The 20,326-nt window shown below is 34.1% G+C and overlaps 1 protein-coding gene across 3 annotated transcripts in view; it reads left to right on the plus strand.

The window, feature by feature from the left end:
* U2SURP (U2 snRNP associated SURP domain containing) overlaps positions 1–19,935 on the plus strand; it is a 47,539-nt gene extending 27,604 nt beyond the window's left edge. For all 3 annotated transcript variants that reach the window (XM_026664650.2, XM_087965124.1, XM_087965123.1), the window contains 15 exons: positions 4,456–4,560; positions 4,751–4,817; positions 4,973–5,136; positions 5,481–5,643; positions 6,076–6,155; positions 6,697–6,784; positions 7,847–7,969; positions 9,155–9,311; positions 10,457–10,552; positions 10,745–10,811; positions 12,634–12,796; positions 13,963–14,073; positions 15,838–15,956; positions 16,596–16,772; positions 18,245–19,935. In XM_026664650.2, coding sequence (XP_026520435.1) covers positions 4,456–4,560; positions 4,751–4,817; positions 4,973–5,136; positions 5,481–5,643; positions 6,076–6,155; positions 6,697–6,784; positions 7,847–7,969; positions 9,155–9,311; positions 10,457–10,552; positions 10,745–10,811; positions 12,634–12,796; positions 13,963–14,073; positions 15,838–15,956; positions 16,596–16,772; positions 18,245–18,383 — 1,819 coding nt within the window. In that variant the 3' untranslated portion in view covers positions 18,384–19,935. The remainder of the gene's footprint in view (positions 1–4,455; positions 4,561–4,750; positions 4,818–4,972; positions 5,137–5,480; positions 5,644–6,075; positions 6,156–6,696; positions 6,785–7,846; positions 7,970–9,154; positions 9,312–10,456; positions 10,553–10,744; positions 10,812–12,633; positions 12,797–13,962; positions 14,074–15,837; positions 15,957–16,595; positions 16,773–18,244) is intronic.
* Positions 19,936–20,326: the final 391 nt, after the last annotated feature.

The raw sequence follows: 20,326 nt of genomic DNA on the forward strand, positions 1-20,326 counted from the left end.
TTAGTCTAATGTAATTCAGGGCCAAAGGAGTACAGCATATATCCAGGCAAATCCTTGCTCAGCCAAGCATAAAGCTCTTCTGAAACATAGCAACACAAACACTTGTTTAAAATAAACTAGCACAAAAGATTTCCAAATTCTCTTTGACATTGGCCTTGGTGAACAACACCAGCTGAACTGTCTGCGGCAGCGGGGGACCAGGAAAACATCATGGGATGGATTGGGAAAGTATACAATTTTTGACCAGACATTGGTACGATCAGCTCCAATTAATGTGGTTTTATTATAACTGAAAGACTTCTTTTTGTTGGCCAAAATAATGTTTTACAAACTATTATCCTTTTGTTTTATGTTGTTTTTTTATCATAAACATTCATAATGTAACCAAGGCTATACATTTTGAAGACAGAAATGCAAGCATCTTTTCAATGATGCTTTTTTTTTAAAAAAAAGAGAACACTTTTCAGTGCTGAAGAGCTTTGTGATACGACTTACGAGAGCCAAGAGAATGTGTTTGCAAATGTTTCTTTATTTTTGTTGTTGTTTAGGACTGAAAACAAGTCTGTTTCAGAAAAGGAATGTTCTAGTTTTGCTCACTGCAGCAATTTAAGAGTCCAGCGATGGAAAATATTTATCTGTATATCAATACATACATTTGTGAAACCCCTATTTGGAAACCTGTTGCAGTGGATGAGAATTCCTGTTGTATTAAATCATTTTATGTCATTTGTGTAATAGTGTCATTACACCAATGAAATAAAATGATTTCTGTAATGACATCATGTGAATGATGTATATTCTAATTTATAGACAATTGTAAATAACAACTGATTTCCCCCACATTAGGTCTGTTAAATTGACGTTTCACTTTATTGTTGAATTTAAATGGTTTTGGATGTTTCAATATACTGACAATGTGTTTTGGAAATAGTGAAAAGAGAAGGATAAGCCCATTGAGTTCTCTGGTGTCATTATTTAGGATTGTAAATTTAGTGGGCTTAAAGAAGAGGAGGGAAATTTATCTTTGGAATTCATGAATTTGTTCATGCTGCTTATTTTCATTGTGTTTCTTTGCATTATTTATAGGCTGCATTCTGTCAAGATGTCCTGGCTTAAAAATAGGATAAGACAAAAAAAAAGTAAAAATGCATTAAGATAAAATGCAGGAATAAAACAGCTTCAGTTAAGACAATCAGATTTAAAAAGAAATAAAACAAGACATTTTGAAAGATAGAATCAAACTAAAATAATTCTGTACCTCTTTTTTTGATGGAGAAGGCATTCTTCAAAAAGAATGTTACCACTAAAAGGGTTTTGTTTTTGTTTACCGTATGTTGCCGGCGTATAAGACGACTTTTTGCCCTGAAAACATGGCTCCAATTGGGGGTCGCCTTATATGCCGGGTCGTCTTATACGCCGGCAAATAGTAATTGGGAAGCACTGCGGCTGCCAGCGGCTGAGGCACTTTGTGCACCGTGGAAGCGAATCCCGTGAAGCCGAAGGGCAGCCAGCCTTCTCCCAGCTCCCAGGAAGCGAGGCTCGCACCGCCCGAGCTCCGCTGAGGTATCCGGCTGGGGCTGTCAGGAGTTGTTACCGCTGGCGCGGCTCCGCGGCTCCAGTCCGCAGTTGCCTCAGGAAGGAAAGGCAAAACCAGGAGCCGCTGCTGCCATTGCAAAGCGCGCCGCGGCTCTTCCTTTTTGCCTTTCCCTTCCCGAGGCAACGCGGGACTGAGCCAGCGTGAGCACGCCAGCGGTAACAACTCCTGACAGCCCCAGCCGGATACCTCAGCGGAGCCCGGGCGGTGCGAGCCTCGGTTCCTTGGGAGCTGGGAGAAGGCTGGCTGCTCCTTTCGGCTTCACTGGGATTCGTTTCATGGTGCACAAAAGTGCCTCAAAAAAAAAAGTGCAAAAGTGGAAGGTGTGTGGAAGAGGGGCGAGTATATAACAAACTATATTTTGAGTGGAAATGTTGGGGGTCGTCTTATACGCCGGGTCGTCTTATACGCCGGCATATACGGTACTTATACAACCTCTCATGTCTCATTGGCAGGAAAGGAGAGCTTTAGGTGATTTCATATACAAGATAAGTAGTCCTTGAAGTACAAAGAAGTATAATCTTAAAATTCAGAACCTGAAATTAAGTTTGCAGGACCATTTTAAAGTACAATTGCCATATGATCAAATAATTCCTCTTAGACTTCTGCAGTGACTAAAATGATCATTATTTGTATATTATGAGCATTAATTTGAAGGATGATGATAGGAAATTAAGAAATAAGTAGAAGGTAACACCTGAAAGGCTACTTTTAGTAATTAATGTTAGCTTTTAATTGTATAAGGTTAGTTATAGTCATAATTAAAACATGATTTTCCCCGTTCAGTGTTTGTATTATACACTAAAAACAAATGTGCATTTTCTCTGGTTCTTGATGGCAAATTTTATGCACACTTGAAGTTCCTGAAACCCTAAACTTATACATTTGGGGTTTATACTTCATATAGTAGTTACAAAATCCTTTTGAATGTGCCAGAGAACCAATATTCTTTCAGTTTGGTGCATGTAATACAAGAATGAAATTTGGGTGGGTAAATGGGAATGAGGAGCTTTTATTGTTCTAGTACCTCTTCTATGCTATGAAACTTACCTTTGTATAACAACTAAACATCCCAACAAAATGAGTTCTTTATTATGTGCTTAAGAGGACATGTGTGACATAGATTTTTCATACTTTTATTTAGCACCTTTCTTTTATAAGATCAAGAACTTATTTTTAACTTAAAAATTACAGTATTCCTAAGTACTACAGGGGCCCCACCACCCACCGCCAGCCCCCACCCCACCGAGAGAACCAACCCAAGCGTGCCGGCCGGCCGTCTGTTGGGGGCCGGCAGACCGTTGGAAACAATGCAAAAAAGCACCAGAAAAAAACCCCCGAAAAAAAATATGCCACAAAAAGCTGGGGGGGGTTTGCCGGGGGAAAAACCCCCCGGAAAAACCCACCAACCCCCGAAAACTCCAAGGAGATGGTTGGCGGGGGGGAGGCCCCGGGGCACCCCCACCCACGGTGCCCCCAAACCGCGCGCCGGCCCAAAACCGACACGGCAATAACCCGGCCCCCCAACCAGCCAGCCCCCCCCCCCGCCCCGGACCGGCCTACGATACTACTTTTTAGAAAAAACGCTAAAATAATATTAAGTAGTATATGGATCTACTACTTGTAGTTCTCTGAATTGGGGTTAATGAAACTGCTTCCTAAAATAAATTAACTTAAATAAGTTCACAGAAGAAAAGTACCTTCCTCATTTATGTCTCTCTTAAAAGAGAAGTATGTATGTATGTGGGAAAAAGTTGCTGGTGGAAAGAGAAATTGAGTAACCTGGTTTTAGTTGATTTTCTATTATTCAGGAATTTTTTTCCACCTTACCCATCTTTGGTTGAAGAAAGCTTGATCTTCTAGAAGTAGTTTTGGAAGTATAGTGGTAATGGAAATCTTTTCCTTCTGTGATCTTCTTAATGTTAACTTATCTTTGGATTCAAGTAACTTTCTGAAAATCTGAGAAATCCCCAAATAATAATCTCTAAATTGAATTGTAGTTTTTATTTTTTCTAATGTATAGCTTCAGATATATGAGTGCATTTTGAAATGCTTAATAATGAACACTTTGAATTTCTTAAGTTGTACTCAATAAAGAGTACTAAGTATATACCATATTTAGAGGTCTGTGAGTCAGTTTAACACTAATGACAGCTTTCTTTTCATCAGTTCTTAATGCTTCTGGAGAAAACTTACTCCCTAACGTTGTATTTGTTAAAAAATACATTGATATCACAGTCTTATAGGGAATTCCAGGTGATTCAAGAAGCTGTCGATATAGCTGTCAAAATATTGCAGAAACCAGAATTCCTTGACTATTCTCAGCCCTCCCCCGCCTCCCCGTATTTTTGTTCCTCACATTTATACATAATCAAACAGGATTTTTAACCAATATTTTAATTTTTTATTCAAACACAAAGTCTTATCAAATGTTATGAATGTAATTTTGATCATATTGATTTATATAAAGAAACAGTTAATATGCTATCTTTTATTGCATGCCATTAGTTGTATTCATATTTATAAGAATTATGAATTACTTCACTCCAGAGAGACTAAGCAGCATACAAAATAATACAGTTGTCTCAGGTAAAAATAAAAAACCAATGAGATTTTGTACTGAACAAATAATCTAGGAGTTGTAGGACTTCTTTATACTCATGTTAATATTGAAGGCCACTGTCTAAATTTATTTTTGACTATGTAAAGTTAGAATAATTGTATACTTTAAAAATTTGGAGCAATGTTCGTAACTATACAGCAAAAATAATCTTTTTTCATTTATAAATGCCTTAGGTGGTACATAGTTTACATAATGTTAGGTATGAATCAATTTTCCTTTAACTGTGTTGTTGTTGCAGGAACTTGCTTGCATTAATACATCGAATGATAGAATTTGTGGTACGTGAAGGACCTATGTTTGAAGCCATGATCATGAATAGAGAAATCAATAATCCAATGTTCAGGTATTTAATATTTTCATTAGTTCTGTTTTGTAGTATATATTATATAATTGTTGAATTTGTTACATAGAAAATATTGTATTAACAGTTACTTTTTATTTTTATTTTGAAACTTTGCAATACTTTTTGCCTTACACTTAGGATGTCTCATTTTTCTTTACAATATTTTGATTCTACTCTGCTTTTTGTTTAGATTTTTATTTGAGAATCAGACTCCAGCCCATGTATACTACAGATGGAAGCTTTATTCAATTCTACAGGTAGGAAATGTTTTTACAACTATTTTAGTATTATTAGGTTAACTCTACTTGCTGGACTACTGGGGAATTTAAAAGAAGAGTGGGATCTTACAAAATTGGAAACAAGATCCAGCACTTGTTCTACCTTATTTAAAATGTTTGTTCTTATTTGTTAGGGTGATGCTCCAACCAAATGGAGGACTGAAGACTTTCGCATGTTTAAAAATGGTTCCTTTTGGAGGCCACCCCCTTTAAATCCATATCTTCATGGGATGTCTGAAGAACAGGAACCTGAAGCATTTGTGGAAGAGCCAAGCAAGAAGGGTGCACTTAAGGAGGAGTAAGCATCTTTAAAGAGCCTAATGTACCTAATTTTTCTCTAGACCTAAAACAGACCATCTACAGCATTCCCCCATATTTAGCAATACCCAATATTCAAATTCCATTATAAGAAGATGTTTTGTATGTTTTCTTTTTGGAGCAGCGTTTTTTATAATCCCTTAATCAACTTTTTTGGTTGCTGACTAAAGATGGAAGAATATGTTCTTAGTTTCAGTAAAATCAATCTAATACCAGATTGTTTTTAGTTACTTTGATTCTGATATATAATATACACAACTCATTTAAAAATATAAAGGAAAAGATGTTGCTAAGTGTTCTAAAAATTTGAAACTGAAATTTTAGACAGAGGGACAAATTAGAGGAAATCCTGCGTGGGTTAACACCGCGTAAGAATGATATTGGAGATGCAATGGTTTTCTGTCTTAATAATGCTGAGGCTGCTGAAGAAATAGTGGACTGTATTGCAGAGTCATTGTCCATCTTGAAAACGCCACTCCCTAAAAAGGTATGTTTGATCTCTACATGATTTTGATTCTCACTGACATTGAATTGGTATTTATTTAATAACTGTGAAAGGACAATTAAAAGATGTTTACTAATGTTTTACTAAATCAATATGTTCTTGATTCAAAGCTAAAATCTGTTAATGGCCATAATCGTACTATTCTAATACAAATTGCAGCTCGTTTCCTTTTCAGGAAAAAAAATCACTAATCATTTTTAAAGTTTTAACATTATTTGATTTTTTTCTGTGTAGAAAAAATTCTGATAGTTTGGTATATTTCAACAGCACTTGGTACTGCATTACACTTTTTGGAAAATGATTTTTTTCTAAGTTATTTACTGTGTTTGTAGTGTTTTATACTCCTGTTAAAATGTTTATCTTTTAATACAAATGAAATTAGCAGTAGTTAACTTAATTCTATATTTTTTATAGATTGCAAGATTATATTTGGTTTCTGATGTGTTATACAATTCTTCTGCAAAAGTTGCCAATGCTTCATATTACAGAAAATTGTAAGTATAAAGTTTTAAATTCTTTTGAAAAAAATACTACTTGTGGGCTTTAAAATTTGCATATACTATTTGGTTCCTCTATATTGACACTTAACATAATCTGCGGGAATCGCCATATTTGCAAAAAAAAAAAAAAAAAAGGTGTGCATTGCATTTTGACCAAAGCAGCATTTGTATCTGTTGACTTTCCTCCTTTGGTCAGTTTAATTTTTCTGCTGTAACTTGCAGTTAGAGATAGTTAAAGAGTACTATTACTATTGTATTTTCTACATGTATATGTGGACATAGAATATATTTTTAATGATGTATTGAAATACAGTTATAAAGCAACTATTGCCAGGGTTCCAAGTAATAGATCCATCTCATGTGACTACTATATTTGAGTCTTAAAACTTATTCATAACTTGACACCATTTTCCAACTAGGTGTTCAGAGTTTCTTTGTGTGGAAACTTTATGTAATTCTTCATTAGGTTGGCTGAGTTTCACAGTATAGTTCTTTATACTATAAAATGTCTAACATATGAAAACTGTCTTTTCAGTTTTGAGACAAAACTATGTCAGATATATTCTGATCTGAATGCTACCTACCGAACAATACAAGGCCATTTACAGTCTGAAAACTTTAAGGTATGTGCATGGTTATTGTTGACGTGACATGAGCAGAATGCCTCAGTTATTTATATAGTTAACAAATTTTCAAGGAGGACATAAAATATATTCAATGTGGCCTATACATATAATAAAATAACAAATACATAATATAAATGGCAAAATAAACATAGGCATTTATGTATCATTTAAAATATTAGGTGAAAATTACCTTCGCCAGTAACCAAAACATTAATATTGTTGATGCCAGGGCAAACTTTCTTCCGAGAGAAATTTGTAAGGAGATTGCCACAAATGTGAATTCCCTCATTAGAAAGTTAGATTATAACCTGCTTGAGAAATAATTATAAGAGGTAAAAACTAGATAAAGAATAAGAATTTTTAACAGATTTGAAAAGGCGGTAGCTTTTTCCAGAAAAATCTTCTAATTAGTTCTAATTTAGTTCTAATTCTGAGGATCTTTTTTATACGAAATATCGGTAGCTGTGAAGGCATAGTAGTTAGAATACAGTATTTCAGATAACTCTGTCCACTGTTTGGTCCTCACCGGCTGAAGGTTGACTCAGTCTTCCATCCTTACAAAGTTGGTAAAATGAGGGCCCAGATTGTTGGGGGCAATATGCTGATTTTGTAAACCACTTAGAGAGTGCTACAAAGCAAAGCACTATTAAGCAGTATGTAAGTCTAAATGCTATTGCTATTTTCAATTTTCCTAAATTAGTTTTGCTTTGACCTCAAACTGATTATTAAATAAGCAATTTGTATACACAAAATTACAGTACTTCAGTGGTCTGAATGGATGCTTTCATATTAGGTGAGAGGAAAGATATCAAGTATTCTCTAGACCAAGCTGTATTTAACCATCTTGTTTTTTTTAATGTTCTCTATTGAAAAAGACATTGAAACTACAAATAGTACAATCAGCATCTCATGGTTTATCGTTTTCCAGTCAAAATTAGCAACTCCATCAAAGCAGGAGTGACTATGCTGTAAAGGCACATGCTAAATAGATGTATAGCCTTGTATTTATTGTTAAAGTTCTTCTCAATACAAATGACTAGCATTGTTTACTACTTTTAGCAACGGGTAATGACATGCTTCAGAGCATGGGAAGACTGGGCGATTTATCCAGAACCATTTTTGATCAAACTACAGAATATTTTCTTGGGGCTTGTAAATATTATTGAAGAAAAAGAAACAGAGGTAAGTATGAGATAAGACCATTATTGATACTATTGATCTGGAAGCAAACGAGAACCTTAAAGGTAAAGGTAAGGAAGAGGTTTTGGCAGAGGTTTGTTCTAGGACTCTAGAATATGAAGGCTTCTATTGGTTCCCAGTTGAAACTCCCATTTGATTTGAGGTTGCATAAACAAATATTTTTCTGTTTATGAATGTTAACATTGTCCATACCTTTGCCTTTGAACTAGCTCATTTACCTGTTACGTATTGGAAATTGCTTGGAACCTGAAGCACGTGCATTGCCTCTTTATCAGTTTTCAGGTGTGTGTTTGGATGTGAGAGGGAGAGAGAATTCTAAAATATCTGAATGTTTTAAATCAGCCTCTCACCTCTTCCATATTATGGGTGTAGTTGGAAAATTAGGAACTTAGTTTAAGAGACATTGTTATGTAGGCATTTGTCTTAGCATTGTTCTAAATATATAGAACTTGTTTCAAGAGTTGTTAGAGCCAAGGTTTTTTTGGTCTTATAGTCCTACTGTTTCTTTTGGGTACAAAGAGGTACAGTTGGAAGATTGAATTAAAAGTTGTTTCATTTTGTAATTAAAGTGGAAGTTACAAAATACTATGTGATGCTTAAAAAGATTGAATTTATCTTACCATGAATATATTAGTTGCTATTTATTTTGTAAATACATACGTAAAATGTGAAATACAGGAGATGGTCTAATATGGTTTTTTGATGTAAATCACAGATACTTAAAGTATCTGTTATTTAATCTTGTGAGCCTTTAAGAAAAATTGTAATCAGAATAATTTCTGCGAATTTAAAACTGCATGAATATGAACTAGTTTTGCACAGTGAGGATTAGATTATTCTGTATTGGGTTGTACTCACTTGCACTGCATCACTGTAATGCATATATTCATGTGTATCTATTTGTAAGATTCACTGATTTTTTTTCTTGAGCTTGTACGGTTATGTGATTTGGCGCAGATGTTTTGAAGGGAAGGCACATAAATATGTTTTTCTTCTATTTGGTGGATGAGAAATTGCTTTACATATGAATTGGCCCAAATTAACAGACTATGCAGAGGTTTTGAACTAAAGTCACAAGCTGAAAAAATTCTATGTGAGGAAATAATGAAATAAGGACTTGAGAAAATACTTGGATTATATTTATCTCAGTGTATGTTTTATTCTCAGGAAGTACCTGATGATCTTGATGGAGCTCCCATTGAAGAAGAACTTGATGGTGCTCCACTAGAAGATGTGGACGGAATTCCTATTGATGTCACTCCAATCGATGATCTTGACGGAATCCCTATTAAATCAATTGATGATGATCTTGATGGAGTACCTTGTAAGGAATGTTCTAATTTAGCATGTTATTTAGAAACATACATCTTATTATAAAATTATGTTACATGCAAATAAAAACATATTTTCTACAATTACAATTTTAATGCAGATAATTGTAGACTATATTTAAGGAATAGCAAATCAATATAGTAAATAATGTAGTTATTCTGGAGAAAGATGTTTCATGCAGAATTAATTTTGAAAGCATATGAAAATCGATCTAATGCAAAATAATATATATGTTTTAAAATCTGCCTAGCTTTTTATTAACATTTCAGTTCTTGTAAATATCTGAATTTAAATCAAGTGAATTTGGATGTTAAAATTGTACATACAGGCCTTTCTAAGTATTATAATATTTATCTGCGTCAATGAACTTTTTAGTTGACATATTTTTATATGAAGTTACTATACTTTGGTGAATTCTGCCTGAATTTTCAGAATTTGGAATGTGTATGGCGAGATGAAGTTTTGTCCAGGCCGAAAATAGCTTTGGTATATTAGACCAGGAGTCCCCAATCCCTGGACTTCGGCCGAGTACTGAGCAGCAGCCTGTTTGGAACAGCCACAGAAGTGGTGGGCGAACGCATGCAGCTCCATTTTCACAAGCAGTGGGTGAACGCACACATGAAGCTCCATTTGTGTAAACAGTAGGCGCATATGTGCTCCACTTATGCAAATGGAGCTGCATGCACACACACACACTCGTTCCCACTCATGCATAGCCATTCCCTTCCCCGCCATCCCCAGCATTCTACAAAGCCAAAAAGGTTGGAGACTACTATATTACATTACTTCACCTGCCTGAATTCCTTCATTCAGACCCCCAGATTTTTTCTGGATGATTGAGAGTTCCTCCAGAACTGTTTTTGGCAGCATTCTGAATTACAGGGAGAAGGCAAACTAAGAGAGTTTCTTTTGTGGGAGCAGAAATTTGCTTGTAGAGCATTGAGTGCAACTTACCAGGGGGTCAATTCTGTTGTACATGTTGGGGCTTACTTTGCACTAAATACGCATATAGATTTCTTCTGCCTTTCAGGATAATCTGGGGAACATTTCTTAAATTTGGATTTTCTTATTGAGGTGCTCTAAAATAGAGCATACTTAGAGTTGTATTATGTTTTGCATAATTCTTTTATTCAATAGTGGATGGATCTGAAGAATCTAAAAAAAATGAGCCAATATTTAAAGTTGCCCCTTCAAAATGGGAAGCAGTTGATGAGTCTGCGCTTGAAGCTCAAGGTTAGTTCCTATTTTAAGTCCTGTTTCTATTTTATTATGCTTAATAAAATAGTACACAGATACCACTCATTCTCTTGAGTCAGTGCCATTAAATAAAAGTTTAGGAAGTTACAAGAATTTAGAATATTTACAAATTTCTCTTAAAATACTTATATATTGACATTTTTGTACAATAATTGATTGTCATCCTAGCGGTAACAACATCTAAATGGGAGCTGTTTGACCAGCATGAAGAATCAGAGGAAGAAGAAAATCAGAAGTAAGACCATTTTTCCCTTGTTTACTCTCCCGTAAGCATAATAAATGGAATAAAAATGTTTTGTGAGTTTCTTGGTTATTTCTGGAGTCTATATAAAGGGTAGTAGTAGAATCTACATATTTCCTCCAATATAAAAATATTGAGGGAAGAAGGAAGAAACAAGATATTTATGCAATATCTATTGCAACTTTCACATCTCCTAATTGAAGCAAAATTAACAAAACTGTTTCAATTCAGGTACACTTGCAAAAATTCATGCAAACACATATTTTTTCCAAAAGAAACTTTGATTGCATTAACAAAGTAAAGATTTGAATGAACTGTGTGCCAAAGTGGCCATTCTGAAAGGGCAGCGATAGATTAATAAATACAAGGAGTGCATGTATCATGTGGTCTTTGAAGTGAGTTTCATCTTCTAAGATGGGATCGTTTCACTGTACATTTGGGAAAAATGTCTCTTTCTAGAAAAGGAGAAACACTGGCTGTGTAGAGTATGCATTCTGGATATATTTCTCAGGCTGTCTTAGTTTTTTGGCATTGTACTGTACATTTGTTCACCAAGCTCATAACATGCCTCTCTGAACTGGCTTTGAATATGAAAACACCTTTCATTATCAGATTTATAGTGGATGCTCTTGGATTTTAGACAGGACTCCATATCATTACAGTCCATAATGTCAAAGTTCACTGATAGCTCCTAAAAAGTTGCCTAATAGGATGATACATTGAAACATATCCAGGTTAAAGTTAAAATAGAGCTTTGAATTATTAAAGGTTTCACAGTAACTTTTAATGCATAACAATAACTTTAAAATATGATGCTTATCATTAACAGTTGAATATTATAAATCTTTGATAGAAGTGGGACTCTGTTTCTAAGAAACAAAGTCAGATCCAAAAATGCTTTATCCTTTTCATTATCCCTCTTTTTGTATGTGACATGAATTATACATATGAAATTATTTTGAAGTTCACAACCCAGAATCCCCTCTGAATTATCTCATTAATTTTAGGCTGTATAAAATGCTTCTCAAGATGCTGTAGTCCAAGGGTCTTCAAACTTGGCAAGTTTAAGACTTGTGGACTTCAACTTCCAGAATTCCTGAGCTAACATGACTGGAGGAGGAATTCTGGGAGTTGAAGTCCACAAGTCTTAAAGCTGTCAAGTTTGAAGACACTCTAGTCTCTGTTTCTCAAATTTTCCAATCCCCTGTGACAGCATGTGGTATATATATTTCTATCCATTCCCACCACTATCACATAACTATGATGAGATTAGGCTAAGAGAGATATTCAACAGGCTTCATGGTTAAGTGAGGATTTCAATCCTTAGTTCTCCAATTTTAGACCAGGTTTCTGCCACAGTACAACATCTTCAATTCCTCTCTTATATTTTAAATGTTGACATCAATTTGTTCTGATTAAATCCTATCTCCCACTCTTTAAATACTGTGACTTATTCTATGTCTCCTGGGGCAAAACTTTGATATTATGCTATTACACTGTATTGCATTTAAAATGTTTGGACTTATGAGATTTTATATCTAATAAGCTTTACCTTTTATGCTGTCTTTAGGTATGAAGAAGAAACAAAAAATGCATTGTTTTCCTTGTCCTTTCCTTCCCCTAAACTATATATTTTTTTAATTTTTAAAATTGAATATAGTTTGTATAATTGAAATACATAATAATAGGAAGTACATATTCTTGGAGTCCCATCAATGTGTTCTTATTTTATGATAAATACTTTCTTAGGAAGTTGCAAACCTTTCTATTATGAATAAATTAAGAGAATCATGGTGTTATTTCTGTTATTTTAAAGCCAAGAAGAAGAAAGTGAAGATGAGGAGGATACTCAAAGTTCTAAATCTGAGGAGCACCACCTTTACTCCAATCCTATTAGAGAAGAAATACCTGATTCAAAGTCATCAAGCAAATTCTCAGAAATGAGTGAGGAAAAGCGTGCCAAACTCAGAGAAATTGAGGTATGTTTGTGAAAACAGTGCTACAAATATAATTTGTGTTAGTGGTGGTAAATGAAATTAAGTGATCAGCAAAATTATTTAACGATGAAAATAGAGCCAGCTTCCCGTCTTTCTGACAGTTGATTTGAAGTCTTTAGTCCTTTAGAAAGCTTATTTATAGATATGTACATTTAAATTTTTTGAAAATATTTATAATTAAACTTTTTAAAAAACCCAATAGATATTTATCCACTTATTTGAATGTTATCCCCTTAAACATAAAATATGTACAATATATTTTATAGAATTAATGTTTAAAAGTTTTGATCTCCGTGTGCCCCCACTCAAACCTTGAAGCAAACAGGATTTTTTTTACTTGATAGCAAAAAGTGAAAATCATTGAATAAAAATGCTTTAATCATAATCACAAAGTATTATAAGTTAATTAAAGTACCGTCTCAGATTATTTTATTATTATTATTTTAAACATTCCTTCAAATGTATGCTTAAATATACTTTCTAAGTAAAAATGTCCATTGAATAATGTAATTCTATTGTGTAGTATATAATAGAATTTTGACCCTTATTAAGCATACAAAGGGCATACAAAACTAGTTGAGAATTGGGTAGTTATAAATGATTATTTTCTTCTCTTTAAAACACTATAGCTATATGTAGGTATAATGTAAGTTAATCGTAACTTTATATAAATGAGTGTTAGGTGGTGTACATTGTGCTTCTTATCTGATATGAATACAGGGAGAAAAAAGAAGCACACTGAGAAACACTCACTCAACCATGCACTATAGTTACTGAAGCAAGGTAACTTCAAAATACGTGAAGTTGGCTTGTTTCATTTTTGTCTCTATTTAGATGTTATTCTAAATTACACAAAGTTTAGATAAATGAACTTCTGGTCTCATAGCAATGATGGAAGAGGGGAAAAAGAAATAAAGTAATGTAACAGTAATACTATTTTACATAGTTTTAGAGATAAATCCATAGTTTTAACAAGATCATTAAAAACTTGAATCTTGTTATGGATATTTGTAATTGCAGAGCTTCTTTAGAAGACTGTTTCAGTCATATATGTCAGAGTTAAGACTAAATTAAAACAGTATTCTGCTTTTCTGCCTTTTACAAACTTGCATATAAGTGCTTTTTTAAAAAAATACATTTTGTCTTAGTTGAAAGTAATGAAGTTTCAAGATGAATTAGAATCTGGAAAAAGACCGAAGAAACAAGGCCAGAGTCTTCAGGAACAAGTTGAACATTACCGTGACAAATTGCTCCAGAGAGTAAGTAGTGTTTACAATTTAGAATTTTACATTAGTTTTCAGTGGCTTGGATGAAGTATTTTAATAATAATACTGCCACCGCTACCCTTTAACTATGGCATAATATGACTTGTATGAGTAGTGAACTCGAGTGAGTTCTTCTGCACACCCCAGTCTGACTTCAGAAAAGGACATAAAATGCAAAGTAAGGAACTTTTGCTTAACATATATAGCATATGTCCAATTTGTAAGTAGTCTTATAGTAAAAAAAAAAAAAAAGGCAAAGCATACATTCTTTATTACTTATTTGAAAAAACTATAGTTCAAATAAAAAAAAAATATTCTGGTTGGGGTGGAATAAAATTGTGAACCGCCCAAGAATCATCTTGTGGGCAATCAAATGAAATCAATCAGTCAATATTAAATTCCTTTCCCACTAAACGGTATGAGATATCTTACCGTTTCCTTGCAACCATGCCAGAACAGGAGTCAAAAATATAGTTATGCTTTTTTTTTAATTGAAACATGGTTACAGAAAAAAAAATCCTGCTTTATATAATGCCTGTCCATAGGTCAATGCAGTTCATTGATACTCCTCTCAGATCATAGGTCAGTACAGCTTAATGTTGTGCACAGATTTTGTAATAGCTGTTCAGGATTTCAGAAAGTTATATCTTCCTATGTGGACATACTGAATCTTATAAACAGTTGCATATCAATATATTCTCTGTGTACAAAACTGTTCTGTGAAGCAGAATATCAATATATTCTCTGTGTACAAAACTGTTCTGTGAAGCTGTGGTTATGTTAGAGCAGGGGTGTCAAACTCAATTTCATTGAGGGCCGCATCAGGGCTGTGGTTGATCTCTGGGGGCCGGAGGGCGTGGCTGAGTGGATGGGTGTGGTTGACTAGGTGGGTGTGGTCAGCTTGATGCCACTCCCCAAACTGCTGGCAAGTTTCCTCTTTGCGTTGAGTAGACCAGGCCAAAGCCACGCTGACCTAATTGGGTAGACTGGGCTGAAGCTACATTGGCCTGATCTTCCCTCTTTGCAGCAGATAGGTCGGGCTGAAGCTTAGCTGGCCTGATCTTTCCTCTCTGCATTGGTAGACCGGGCTGAAGTGCCATGAGTAGACTGGGCCGAAGTGACGTGGGTAGACCATGACAGCTCTGCGGGCCAGATCCAACCACATCCAACCAAATCCGGCCTGCGGGCCTTGAGTTTGACACCCCTGTGTTAGAGTATGGCATAAAGGCCGTTTGCAGTTAAAAAGTAATATGAATTCAGATAAAGATTTATTTCCACAAAATACTTTTACTAAATTTCTTTAGTAATACATAATTTGGCTTATGTAAAAATACTTAGTCTCTCCTAGCACATAAAGTGATGGTTTCATACCAGCGCATTAAAGATGTTTGAAAAAATGTTGTTTCACTTAATTTTAATAAATCATTTACTATGGGGAAACAACTAGTGTTGGGCAAATAATTCTCTATTCAGTCAGGCAACGTGTATTGAAAACACTGGAGATAGAATATCAGAGGCAGTAATGCTAGAACTTACCTAGAAGAATTAATGATCTTAATTAATGATCCCTGTTTCACATCAGTTTCCATTTGGAAAACTAACTTAGCTAAGATTGAAATCATGAGTTCTTCAGAAGAAGTCTTTGAAGAGAGTCTCATTAATCTATCAGAGATGTTCCAACAGATTCTATTCTTTGGAGGGCTTGGACTCAATGATCTCTAAGGTTACTTTCATGATTCTGTTATATTTTACATGTAGGAAAAAGAAAAGGAACTGGAAAGGGAAAGGGAAAGAGATAAGAAGGATAAAGAGAAATCTGATTCAAGATCCAAAGAGAAGAAGGAAAAGGAAGAATGTACACCAACAAGGAAAGAAAGGTATAATATTTAAACAAACAACTGCCTTATTGCAGTTACAATTACGGGCCTAAGCATTTCATAATATACACTTTTAAAAAATTCTGTCTCTATTTCTCTCTTCATTTTACTCTTCTATTCCTATATATAAAATTTTACTAATTTCTTTTTATGTTTTACCAAAATATGTGCATTATGAAAGATGATATTTTTCTTGCTCCATTAATTTAGATTTTTATAGTTCCAGAATCCTAGCCCATTACAATTAATGTTTACAAATAGAGGTGTGAAAGTATTTAATATTATTAAAATTTTACTTTTTTTCCAAAGAACAGTTTGACATTCCCAATAACTCACTGTTTGAAATATACAAAAAACATTATTTTTGTTTGTGCTTTGCTTTCTCAAGCTATGCATGGCCAAAAAAACTCCAGATATATCTGTTAACCCCAAGTAATATTATAGTTTATGTGGATCATCCCAGCTTGGCAAAAATTTGTTTTGGACAACTCAAAATATTTTATGTCACAGTGTTTTTCCAGACCTACAAGACTTTTTTGGACATTTTAATTGGCAAATAAATTAAGTCCCAAACTTTTTATAGACTATTTTTATTGGACCATGCTTCAGATGTGATAATTTCTACTGTTTTTGCAAAAGGAAAAGACGACATAGCACATCACCAAGCCCATCGCGCAGCAGTGGAAGCAGGCGGGCAAAATCTCCATCACCGAAATCTGAACGATCTGAAAGGTCTGAAAGATCTCATAAAGAAAGCTCACGTTCTAGATCTTCCCATAAAGATTCTCCCAGAGATGTCAGTAAAAAAGCCAAGAGGTAAACCATAGCTTGTTTTACTGTTCAAATTGTCGTTTATTTTGTTATTTAGTGCCATTTATAATCATTTAAACTTTTATTTAATAATAAGATTATATAATGTAATAAGTGGCAGGATACAACCAGCATACCAGGAAAGAAGATTTAAAGGAATTAAAGGTAAGAAGATCTGGATATTAATTGGAAAGTTTTAAAGATTGAAAAACTAAAAAAGCCCAATTAAACAATATGTAATTTATACTGGATTGAGTCTTGATTTTATTTATGATGGCAGAAGTATAAAGACAATTTAACATCCTCTTGGAAGGCTTATTTCAACCTATTGTATGTGTGTGCTTGTTATTGGAACCCTAAAAAGGTTAATTAACCCAGACAACTAGCATCTGAAGGTTAAATTTAATTTAAAACTGACCCAATTTTGCAAGGGTTAAAGTTAGTCTATCCAAGGTAGTCATTTCTTGGGAATATTAAAATGCATATTGGATATTTTTGTGCAAGGAAAAGTAGCAAGAAAAAAAACTTTGAAAAACTTAGTTTCCCTGTTATAGTACTTATTGCCCAACTGTTTTTATCGTATTCTGCCTGGGAGGGCTAGAGATGACATGAAGCCTTGCTAATAATTTACTGATGAAAGCATTCATGGTACATGACTTGGAATCCCAGTATGGTGAATTTTATCCATCTGGTATGATTGTGGATATCTTAACCACTGGTAAGAAGATTAGATTGAGATAGTTAAAGGAATGAAGCATGTTGTGGGAACATGGAAACTATGAATCTCTGCAGCAGTATGCTGTTTAATTTTATACACATACTTGATGTTCATTGAGATAGGAAGAATTTGGTAGAGCAACATCATCATAATCTTAATTTTTGATGTGATTGACTATTGTATTAAAACCAGTTAAAATAGCCTTATTTGTATGAAAGTTAGAAAATAAAAGGCAAAAAACAGGATCATGATCAGATTGCAAAGTTGGAGTGACTAAAGTATATTAAAGAGAAATGAATGTAAAATTAAGAGGGAAAGCAGTATGTTAAGTGCAGAGGTAGTTGAGAGAGTAAGTCAGTAAAGGTTCTATAATTAAAAACAGTTCTATGATTCAACTTTTAACAAGTGAGCTTGAACATTTGAGAGGGGCATTTTAATAACTATCCTGGTTCATGAGATGCACCTTTAACATGAGATTGGTATACATATTTATTTAAGTCAGTTACTGCTAAGTTTAGTGGTAACTTTTATCAATAGATATTTCTGATAGGATTGCAACCTAAATGAATTTCTATTGATACATATAATATACACACGTTGTTTTTAAATTCCAGTTTCATGTATTTGTATGTTTTGGAAGACAAATTTGCTTGAAACCTAATTTAGTATAGCATTATCAATTGTCTCTTTCTGTAAAGCATTAAAAGCATAGATAGAAATTGAAGGTGAAAATTATTGACATCAGTTAGTTTATTTTTAGGTCACCATCTGGTTCAAGGACACCAAAAAGATCAAGAAGATCACGATCCAGATCACCTAAAAAGTCAGGGAAAAAATCCAGATCTCAATCTCGTTCTCCACACAGATCTCACAAGAAGTCAAAGAAGAGTAAACACTGACAAACTGTTAATTTTTATGATGCTGTCACTTACTGGAAATGCGGTTTTGTTTTTGTGCCTGAACAGTCTGTTAAACAAACAAATGAAAAAAGCATTCCTTTTTTTGTGTGTGAATGCACGTGTATATTCATGAGTAACTGCATTGGTAGACCTGTCAATGTTTTATATTGTACAAAACCTTCATTGTGGCTATTTCCCAGAATGAGATTTTGTGTTTAGAAACTTCATCTGAAATGTGTGTAACAGATCTGCTGGCAGTAGTGATACTTTGTTTTAGAATATTGTGAGTTAGGAGAAACCCCCATAATTGTTTCCCTCGTCTTTTTTTTTTTTTTTTTTTTTTGTAGCTTTGACATTTTGAATTAGATTTGAAATAAAATCCGAAAAGGAAATGTAAAAAAAAAAGTGTTTCCTTGTTCCACTCCATTGATTCCCCTTCCCTTTAACTTCCTAACACACAGGGCTACCAATGCAAAGCTCTTAAAACAGACTTTTCCCATCTGTTCATCAAGTTAGATTGCTCTTCAATTATGTTGGGATCTGCCATAGAAACATTGTTACGCAGCAGTGAATCTGAAGAGATGAAGACTGCATAACTTTTCAGTACAGATTATCTCGTGAAATGCTTGTTCTGGCAACTACAGTGAAGGTTGGCTTTTGCTTCGTCCATACTTCCAAAACCATATGATTGTTTGGGGAAGAGGGATTATCACTGTTGCAACTCCTTCCTATTTGTGTGTTGCTATAGATGTTTGAGCAACAAAACACACAATAAAAAGGGAAAGTAGGTTGTGGTCTGAAGATCTATTTCCAAGCTTTCCTTCTTTTCATTGATTCTTTAAATTGTTGAGCCATTTATCACACCACATCCATGATTAGAATAGATTTTAAATCTCAATTTTTAAATTTAAATTGGGGAAATTTTTAATAAACACTTCTGGCTTTTCGGTTGTACAAACTCTTCATGCATGCATTTCTCCCCTGCATCTAAGATGTAAAGAAGTTTTTATTTGAACAGTTGTGTCTTTTTTCATAGGAATATTATTGGATATATTGTTCTTCATAGTACATGAAGAGCTCTGTTGACATCTAGATGAAATAGTGTTAAGACCTCAGTATTAAGTGTATGGGTTTCTTTTCATGAAAGCTATGATAAGAAAACAGAATATATTTCCTATCCCAACAAATATCTCAAAATCAACATAAGAGAAACACATAAAATGAATTGTCTTTATAAAATCAGTTTTATTTTGGAGGATGACCTTGTAAATGCATTTTTGTACTGAATTCATTCTTTGGATGTGCAGATTGTTGAAAGAGTAGCAGAATTCAGATTTTTTAACTTGTGTCTTTTTCTAATATAATTGTACTACTTCCCCCTATTGTGATCCTTTAGTTTTGGATGTTCTTTTGTTTTAATCTGTTTTGAATTTTTGGCATAGCATATCCTTTAAGTCATTTAATTTTTTCCATAAATAAAAACTACAAAGGTTCACTGTTTATTTACTAAAGGAAAGGACAATTGTAATAAACATGCAGAGTTTAAAGGGAACTGGAGTCCAGTGAAGCATTATTTATAATTATGTTAATGTATCAATTCATTTATATAAAAGTATCCAGCTATCTTGTAAGAGAGGTCTGGCTATTCTCTTCTGCTATAAGAAGAGGGAGTCAAGCTATTCTCCAAAGCCCCTGAAGGAAGGACAAGAAGCAATGGGTGGAAACTAATCAAGGAGAGAAGCAACTTAGAACTAAGGAGACATTTCCTGACAGAACAATTAATCAGTGGGACAACTTGCCTCCAGAAGTTGTGAATGCTCCAACACTAGAAGTTTTTAAAAAGATGTTGGATAACCATTTGTCTGAAGTGGTGTAGGGTTTCCTACCTAGGCAAGGGGGTTGGACTAGAAAACCTCCAAGGTCCCTTCCAACTCTTTCTTTTC

The sequence above is a fragment of the Notechis scutatus genome, chromosome 4 (genome assembly GCF_049901735.1).
Source record: "Notechis scutatus isolate UNSWTSFEM ecotype Mainland chromosome 4, rNotScu1.2, whole genome shotgun sequence".
Classification (NCBI taxonomy): domain Eukaryota; kingdom Metazoa; phylum Chordata; class Lepidosauria; order Squamata; family Elapidae; genus Notechis; species Notechis scutatus.